The 10149-nt window shown below is 41.7% G+C and overlaps 1 protein-coding gene across 4 annotated transcripts in view; it reads right to left on the minus strand.

Moving 5' to 3' along the window:
- ankrd13b (ankyrin repeat domain 13B) overlaps window positions 1-9941 on the minus strand; it is a 45674-nt gene extending 35733 nt beyond the window's left edge. Inside the window, exons 1-2 of one of the 4 annotated variants that reach the window (XM_035153505.2) lie at window positions 9470-9939; window positions 9222-9364 (exon numbers count right to left, since the gene is read on the minus strand). In XM_035153505.2, coding sequence (XP_035009396.1) covers window positions 9222-9329 — 108 coding nt within the window. In that variant the 5' untranslated portion in view covers window positions 9330-9364; window positions 9470-9939. Of the gene's footprint in view, window positions 1-9221 lie in introns of all 4 variants that reach the window. The other 3 variants (XM_035153504.2, XM_035153506.2, XM_035153503.2) reach the window with 3 other exon arrangements.
- Window positions 9942-10149: the final 208 nt, after the last annotated feature.

The raw sequence follows: 10149 nt of genomic DNA on the forward strand, positions 1-10149 counted from the left end.
TTATCCAAGGGGGCTTACAAATATTAAATCCTGATAATTAAATCTGAATCAGCAAGAAACTATTTGAGGAGTTCTGGATCACCACTCCCAGCCGATAATGTCCCCACAACAACACCAAAGTGCAACAAAAATCCTACAACAATCCTGCTGAAGCATGTTTTAGAACAGGTCATCCTCGGTGTCTTTTTATCATGGAACTCTTGAACTTGCCCCCACATTCACCTCTACCGGAGAAATGGGAGATGAGATGCATTAGAATAACACAGCAGAGGTGAGGACTTTCAAAGGATCAATAATACTGCGCTGGGATTTAGTAAAAACAAAGACTGTTAACTTCGATAATAGTCTGTGAGATGACAGCTGCATCTGCAATTATTAATGGCATTGTGTTTATTGCATGGGTCTTTGCTTCTGGTTTGTCATCTTGTTTCTCCAATTACGCATATATCTATTTCTATTCTTCCCTACAAAAATCAGACTTTTCTCTCACATATTACAGTGTCTATTTGTTTCTAGCACACTCTCTATCCTTCTATTAATAGCGTTCAGTAACTTAAATAAATCTGACACTAACTCAGCCTGTGTGACATCTCCTTGTTTCTTTGTAGTGCTAAAAATAGGACATCTCCAAAATGAAGACACCAGGTCTTTGAATATGTAGCTGGAATATCAGGATCATCTGTGCACGGCTCTCAGACAGCTTCAACAGCATCGAAGACTCCCACAAGACCGCCATCATTGACCGAGGGTTTAACAGACTTCATGTTGACATTGCTGCTCTCCAAGAGACACAGTTTGCTGACAGCATTTCCCTGAAGGAGCATAACCACACCTTTTTCTAGCATGGCAAGTGTGCAGACAAGACCTGAGAATATGGTGTGGGCTTTGCAGTGAAGATAACCCTGCGTAGTGTCTACAGCTCAACTCTCTGCTTGCCACCAGCATAAGAAGACAAGTTCCACAAGGAGCTCGACGTGGTCATTACACTCATCTCCATTCAACGAGGGTATTCAATGCTAAAAAGGAATCCATGCCCGATTGCCTTGGTCACTTTAGACTGGGGAACTTGTACGAGACTGGAAGGAAACTGGGATGCAATCACCAGTTTCAAATTACCAACAACTATTAATTAAAACTGCAACATGGACCACTTCCTCATAATGAGCAAGGTTAAGCTACAGTCCAGGCAGATCAACCATTCGGTATTCTCTCTCTGCCTTCAACCAGAAAAGTTCTGAGGAAAAAGGGAACTGCCAATGTTATATTATTTGTAACTTGCACCAGGGCTGACAGCAAAGTCTTTAATCTTGCCCATGTGTGTTCCAAGAACAACGTGACCAGTGGGCTCCAGAGGAAAATGCTATTCGCAGACAGTGCAGCGATAGCATCCAACACTGAGTCAGAGCTGAAGGGGCTGATGGCCCTCACAAGGTTGTAAAGAGTTTGCCCTCAACTAAGCATTACGAAGACCAACATCATGGGCCAAGAAGTTGAAGCCCAACCGCCCATCTACATTAACAAAATGAAGCTTGATTGTGTCAACTCATTATACAGTATACATTACTCAGGTCCACAGTGTCTCAGAACCTCTCACTTGACGAAGAACTGAGCACCCATCTTGCGATGATTGCCCATTGACGACCAAGTTGTCACATCAGCACCTTGCTAAACGACAATGCGGCCTGGACCCCTGCACCAGACATAAAAAGATGCTGCATCACATGGCTTCCAAAATCCTGTTTGCCATGGAGACAGACTGTTGCTGCAGGAACTTACCATGCCTATGAGGACACACCTTTTTACTGCAGGAGAAAAGACAGAGGGGTAAAACTACAAGCGGGAACACCCCCTTCAGTGCCAAGCCCCTCTTCATTCATCTGTGCCAACAGTAGAAGAGATTCCCTCTCTAGAGAAGGGCTGCACATTCACAAATGCTGCTGCAACAAAATTTGACGGCCTTGAGCACAAACCATCATCAGCCCTGATGGACAGATGCCAACAATTAGGACCTGGGTTTCTTTTCACAGAGGAAAGTGAGAGGGGTGAGAGTGGGGGAGGTAATGAGGGATGGAAGGCACCAGGTGAAACGGATAAGGAAAACTTGACAGTGGCGGAATGTGATTTGAAGACACAGAAGGCTGAGAGGATGAGGGGAGCGGGGAGAGGAGAAAGGTTTGTAGTAGACAGGTGCAAGCAGAGAGCAGATGGGTTGTGTAAAGATTTAGGCGTAGAGTGACTGCAAAGAGCATGAGAGCCTTAATTTATGGCTCTGTTCCCTCAAGCCGGCAACCGAGCAAAATATTTCATAATGCTGATTCAGTATTAGCACCTTGCCGAGGGCATGATAATCAAACCATGCACCGATGGAAAAAGAGAGGGCTGCGGTCAGACATAGAGACACAGGGAGGACGAAGAGCAGAAAGAGAACAGACATCTTTGTGTCATTTCCTGCCTTTGTCTTGAGATCGACCATCACTCCTTACATGGCCCTGTTCTGTTTCAATCACGTCTGTGCGCAACCAAGACCATCCCTGTTAATGGTCAAAGTCTGTCATTATTTCCTCCCCACCTCCTCTCCTCTATTCTCTGTGTTCACTCCTGTCATCACCTTGTCTGTGCCCACACCTCACTTGGGTCAGTGTGACGGTGAATGTTGCCCCCTTGCTTTTCCCGTTTCTCCCTTCTTTACCCAGCTGCCGGTTCTCTCCTTAACAACCATCTTGTTTCATGACAGGTTTTACGATGAGTTTTATGACTGATGAAAAGATATCAAAACGGATGAAATCTCACCCCATCTTTTATTATCCACTGTTTTGTTCTTCCTATTTTACATTTTATTTTTCTCGTTCTCTTTGTGCTTCCTCTGTGGTCAGATGTGTGTCTTTGGCATTTATACGACCACTCTTTCGATTCAGTTTCCTCTCTCTCTGCCTCGTAACATTGATATCCGTTGTAACAATTCTTCCTCTGTAGCCTGCCACAATATCTGATCCAGTCACTTATTCAAATTTGCAATCTGTTGTGCTGCTTAGGGATCATTGGGAAAACACTGAAGCCTACAGACAGTCTCACGTTGCCATAACACAAGTCTTAAACACTGTCAGCACCATCACACACCAACCGTCCACTGCTTCATTGTGCAGGAAGGAAATAAGAGTGCCATGAGAAACAGTGCCGGATATTGGATGCATGAACACAGTGAAATTAAACGAGTCTCATCATTTCTCCAAAGGGCAGGGAGACTTTAAAAACCTGTAATATGGAGATGGCTGTAGATTACCTTTATTTTACCGTAGCATAATTCAGAGGTCAGTGATATACTGTTCCTGCACAGCAGAGTGAGAACTAAATTCACCAGAGACCAAACATTATCCGCACAACACTGCCTTTGTTATTTGGGCTGTAACACCATGGTCATAATGTGATATCCTAATGCCTATCATGTGATATCATGGAAATATATAACAATGCACTGTATTGTAACATATTGTTGCAACAAGGATTATGCATTTTTCGCTCAAATATTCTTCTTCCTCTGCTACACTCCCTCTCTTTTTCCTGTCATGGCTCATAACAGGAATCTGCCTCTTGTCTTTGCTCTCTCTAGAAGGGGAAGCATACATTCAATTCGGTTTTCACACCCGATAGTCTGGACCGTGGTTCAAACGAAATTTCATGTCTTTGATGCATTGTTTACATTTGGTCAGTTTAGTTTTGGTTCCACATTCTAATTTAGGAAGCGGAACTAAGACTTTTGTACGACTAAGTATATCCTGCTGAGATCACCTACGTGGGCTGCATCTACCTATCCTTGACATTGATTGGTTCATAGACTGGTGTGCGTCTGACATCTGCGTGTTGTCTGTTCTGTGATTGTACAACTCTTTTGAATAAAATGCTTAGAAATGCTTTCTGTTTGAATTGTAAATATTTGAATTGTAAATATATTGTAAATATCTTTATGGCATTATGCCAATCATATGAACGCCTTCTGCTTATTTTTCTTCTTCTATTGTTAAACGCTGTCACAACTTCCTGCAATTGGTCTGAAAGTGTTTTTGCATTGCAAACAATCTGAACCATAGTTCAGTTTGATCTATACCAAGATCGCCTCTTTTGGTCCGACAAAATTTTTCTCTGTCAGTCTGGACTGTGGTCCGAGGCGTCTGTCACACCTGTTATTTTAGTTTGAACTACACTGAAGACTTAGAATTCAGACTTTTGTACATATGTTCCAAATGAGGGTGGGATCTTTCTTTAAGCTATCAAATTGAATTTGTTAATATAAAAAGTACAGGACAATCAAGGTTTGCATGAAGTGGATTTATCCACCAGACCTGCCTCCTTATTTTGGCTTCACTCAGGAGAGTTTACTGCCTTTAACTGCTGGCACAAGAGTCACACAACTGAATCCATCTGTTTGTGCTATGAAAAGAAAATAGTAGGGTAATGGTTAGTGTCCCAACAAAGTAACTTTTAGACAATTACGAACAAACCTTTGCCCACCATATGTAACACGATAGTAAAGGGGAATATGAAAGCAAACACACGATTCCCGTCATCGTATATATATATATTTTCAGTGGAACTGATTTGCATTATTAAAATCATGAACCCACTCCACCATGTCTCTCATTTGGTTGGCCTATCTGGATAATGTCAAAGTCTGATATCGAGAAGTGCAGGTGGCTGGCCATTGTTTTCATGTTAGCAATATTCTACTTTTCAACATCCAAATCTAAGTGTAGGTCAATGCATGTGATCAGGTAGGCCAACTAGAGCTTGGACAGACTTGGTGAGGTCGTTTTGCTGTCCTGGTTTGCAAGGGTGGGTACTTAAGCAGCTCTAGAATGATTTACATTTAAATTACAGCTTATGTTTTTCATTACTCCTGCTGCTTTCAACTTCTATCTCTTTTCTGCTACAATTGCGACAAACCCTGTGCTGTAAAAATGTGTTGAACCTACCAGTCATGGGAGTTCCACATTATGTGGAACGAATGTGTGTATATATGTGATTTTCATGACTGACAGAAGCTCAAGGTTTGAGCAGCTTATATTTGTCCTGTCCTAGTTTAAGCAGAGCTGCACATAAGGGCCTTCGTTTATAAACTGATGCTGATGTGATGCTAATTGTATTAGTAGCTAAGTAGGGTGTAAAATTTGACTATGCCTCAAAAATAAAACACAACACATGCAAAAGCACAAAGCACCCACTCAAGAGAGAATACAGAGGTAGTTTGTAGTGACAATTGACAAGTTTATCAACAACGAGAGGGGAAGAAGAAAAGACAGAAGGGAAGGTTTCATTTTGTGTTGTATTTTACTGCCTGTCTCCTCACAACTTTCTCTGATCTGCCAATAAACCGAGCAAGCTGATATGGTCTAGGAGGATTAGGTCTAGAAGAGCTTCTGATATGACATGAAAACTGGGAGGAATAGTTGTTGTTTTGAAATTCAGAAAAACTTCTTATTTTGTGCCTTTTTGAGCCTCCTTTTTTCCCTTTCTTATTTATTAGTGCTTCTTTTGACAGCAGTAAACAGTTTTGGAGCCATATTCCAGTGACAAGTATGGCACCTATGAAATTTAACATCATCAGGAAGCCATTGTTGTAGAAGGTATTAGTGGGCATAGGGCACAACATTACAGAATATATAAGCAGGCCATTTGTTTCCCATGGTATTTTTTGAGAATGCCCAGTAGATCTACTTTGAGAATTATAATAGAAATCAGTCCTTATCAAGCAGAAGCTGAAGAGGAGAGAGGTTAAGCCACCATCGTTGGTACTTGAGATGTTCAGCAGATTTGTTTGTTCTCATACAACATAGGAAAATTACCTCCAAGACGGTCTGTATAGCTTTATGTACAAAAAAATATCAAAGCTACATTATAAAAGGTCCTTGCCTTAAATGCACAGCCAAAAAAGAAGTAAAAATTTGCATCATAAAATATTTATAGATACAAGGGTTCCTAAAAAATGAATGACTATGAGGGTTGAGAGGAGAATTTATTGAGCCTATCTGTGTGAAGCAAACAGCCAAAAGTTTCAGTTTAGAGCCGTTGATGTAAAAGTTTAGGTAGAACATGTCCATGTCAATAATTCATATTTTGTTAACACTTCAGTTGCAGCCTACAAATTACTATCAAATATTACTGGCAAAGTACAGCACCTTAATAAACTAGTTTAAGAGGGATATCATCAGTGGGTAACAAAATAGGAAGTATATAATGGTATATTTATAAATATATTTTATAAACATTGTGTGAGCTTGCTTTGATATTAATATTATAGTTACAAGAATTGCGTTGGCAGTACAGTTGCCCTGCAGCATGAAGATTAAGATTCCTGGCTAAAATCCTGGTTCAGCCAGGATCTTTCTGTGTGGAGCTTCCTCCCACAGTCCAAAGACAAGCAGATTGGAGTTGGTTAATTGGAGACTCTAAGATGTCCTTAGCTGTGACTGTGAGGATGAATGGCTGTTTGTCTGTATATGTCCGCCCTGCGATACGCTGGTGACCGGGGTGTACCCCAACTCCCACTCACTGTCAAGCGGGATTGGCTCAAGCTCCCCTCAAAGTTAAGCAGGATGGATGGAAATGCTGAACTTTATATATGCAGACTGTAACTAACCTGCAATTACCGTGGTTTTCATGTTGAAGAAAAACTGAAATGTTTATTAAATACAAAAACACATGACAGTACAAAGAGCTATATATGAAACAAAATATATACTGTGTTATTATGTAAGTCTTTGTTAAAGGAAGAAACCAAGTGGAGCAAACATCAAGAAAGTTTAACTTCCTAGTTTGGTTAGGGTTAGGTTTGGTTTCGACCTTCCTTCGCTGCTACGAAAGATAATTGTTGTGGTTCGAAGGTGTTTGTAGGCTCTACAAGGCTGCAGCTGGATCCTTCTCTGACAAACTTGAGACTGGAACAGTTGTGTTTATTTCACCATGGCAGTTCATTCTTTCAGAAGTTGGTAGTGCCAGGACATGAAACACTAAAATACAAATGCCCTGGGCTGCATGTGGGCTGCAAATGGGCTGCATGTGGGCTGCATGTGGGTTGCATATGCTATGAGCTACCATCATAAATGGGCGCCATCATGGAACTCAGCACCCTGATAAAGTAATAGGCCACACCCATTGTTATGCCTCATGCATCTTCACACATTGCAGCAGAAAAACATGTATGTGGGACTGAGCTGACAAAATGAAACATGGAAGATGTCAACACTGCATCACTAATGAAGAGTGTTAAAGACATCCTGTCATTAGCTTAAGTGTTGGTCCAGTATTGGATTTTGTCTTTGTCCTGTTTGTGTCGGGCAGCACAGTGGTGCACTTCACAGCAAGACATCTCCACAGCTTGTCCAGGGACTTTGTGTGTGGAGTTTGCATGTTCTTCCCCGTGTTTGCATGGGTTTTCTACAACAGTCCAAAGACATGCAGATTGGGGTTAATTGGAAACTGTAAATCGTCAGTAGGTGTTCGTCTCAGTATGTTGGCCCTGCGATATACTGCCGACCTGTCCAGGACATACCCAGCCTCATGCCCAATGTCAGCTGGGATTGGCTTCTTCTCCTTCCGCAACCCTCAAAAGGACTAGCTGTATGGATGGATGGATGGATGGATGGATGGATGGATGGATGGATGGATGGATAGTAGTTGTAGTGGATACAATATCAGGGTTCCACCAAAGTTATTCACCCTCTAGAGACATTGGTTGTCTGTTTTGTTCATGGTTATATATCCAATAGTTTTCAAGACATTTCAAACTGCACATAGAAGTTGACTGACTGTTGACTGACTTTTGACACTGTTCACACAACTAGTGTAGCTACAGGCTAAAGATGGATGTTTACGAGGAGTCTACATTCCACTTTTAAAACCAGAGGTTCTTTTATCTTAGTAATGATTGACAATGGGCTGAAGATTAGTATTCACCACTCGCAAAGTTACGCGGTTTTGAAAAGGTTTTGCACAGTGTACACATTTCCAGCTCCCGTTTCTAAGAAATTGTTTGTTACCTGTAGTGATTCTAATATCAGGTCTTATTTGGTTCTCGAAGCCTCTAGGTGAGATCAGTTTAGCTATTTGTAATGTAGTTGTAATTATGGTCAAGGGTTAAATGTTCAATGTCATTATCACATTACCTCACTAGGAATTGTGGTAAACCAATTGATGGCTGGGGCACTTGCTGACCATTTTGGTGTGAAGAGAGACCTTCATGGGTTATGATTTTATAACCACAAGAAGGTAAGAATGTGCATGTGCAAGCAGGTGTGGGCAAGTGTACATGTGCAATGTCTTGAAACCGCTGCATGATGCATGCACTGGAAAATATGTTTAGTTGCAAACCCGCAGAGCATCTCTTATGTAATGACAAAGCGCCTGAGTAGATTTGCAGAAAACAAAAAGACTGAGTTTACACGCTTACTTGCTCTTGCTTAGTCACTTTCTTTCTTACACACACAAGAAAGAATCATTCTTATCATATTATCAAGTCTTTCAACCTTAACACGGGTACTGTAATATCACCAGTCTAGATGGAAATAATTAGTTTCTGCTTTTGATTATAACAAACACCTCCTCTGGAAAAGCTTAAACAATACCTTAATGAATCAATTACTGTATTTACTGTGATGGATGACATTATTCTTGGTATGCGCATTGTCTCACCCACTCACAAATGGTTAACGTGCTGGTGGGAAGGTAGAGAGCCTACAGTTTTTGAGTAGATCACGCAACAATGCTACACAGGCATAAAGCACCACTGACAGAGCTGACAAACACACACGGCAAATTCACACTGCAACACAAACAGACTCAGCATTTACAGTCAATTACACTTGGATTTTTTTCCCAGGAATAAACTCCTGACACAACTTCCCATGTATGATAACTCAAATTACTGGCAGGGTGGATATTTTGAGCCCATTGCAGTAAATAAAGCAGATCCTTGACATGTAAAGTCTGTCATGGATTCAATTACCATGACATGGTGTTAAGTGTCTCCCTCCACCCTACTGATAACAATTAACTGCGCTATTCCAGTTCACTGACCGGACTCCTCAGTGAGGTGGTCCATGGATGACATCCTCACTACCACCACCTCTGAAATCCACGGACACACACGCCCATATAATCCCTTATAATAAAGCCAGGGCCGCATCACTAAGGAGATGTGATGTGTGTCTGATCGCTCGTCTCTGTCTCACCTGCTCGTTCGTTGCCAGCTCCTTCTCCAGCTGTCGGTGCTTGTTGTGCCACACCAAATAGTGGATAGGATAACGACTCTTCTCCGGAGTTTTCTTGGCAGAGATCATCTTCGGATCATAGCGTTCCTCCTCCTCTTCCTTCACTGTGGATGTAATGACACTTTGATGTTAATTTGCGCTACACAATCAAGCCTATCATCCTTTATCGGCGGCGGTGGTGACTGGAGGCGTACAGGGGCAGCCCTTACGCGTCAGGAGCAGTGGATCACTCCCCGACTCGCTCTCTGCTCAGAATAAACGGCCAGTGAAAGTGGAAAATCTTTTAGAGGAAGAAGCCCCTCGTTGGCTACACCTTTACGTCTGATAACCAGCCGCTCCTCCACCTCTTGCCTTCCCCCCTCTCTCTCTCTCTCTCTCTCTTCCTCTCCCTCTGCCGACTCTAACGCATCTATCCTTCTCCTCTCCTCCCATCCGGCGGTGACTGAGAAAGATGCGCTGACAAGCTGCACTGAAATGTGCGCACACGCAGCCAATCTGCTGCCTCACGGAAGAGTGTTTGTACCGCAGGAAAATCATCCAACAAATATATATATAAAAAAATAAACTGCATGGTATAACTCCCTGCAGGCATATCCTAGTAGTGACAGGCTACATAGTGGAGGTTAAAGCTAACCATATGGCAATTTAATATGAAATGCATCCATGCATTAGTTTAAATCATTTTGTGCTATAGGCTGTAGTAGTTTTATTCACTTTGTTTGTGTTATATGCTATTCATAAAAACTTTTATTTTATTTTAAATCTGAAATTGACAACTTTGAATGTCCAGGTTCAGTGTGAATGCAATGACAATGAATGTAAGCAGCTGTTTAAATGAGTGTACATGCTTCCTAGTTAAATTAAATCTGTTTTTAGAGGTATTCTTTTG

This window comes from Hippoglossus stenolepis, chromosome 4 (genome assembly GCF_022539355.2).
Source record: "Hippoglossus stenolepis isolate QCI-W04-F060 chromosome 4, HSTE1.2, whole genome shotgun sequence".
NCBI lineage: Eukaryota > Metazoa > Chordata > Actinopteri > Pleuronectiformes > Pleuronectidae > Hippoglossus > Hippoglossus stenolepis.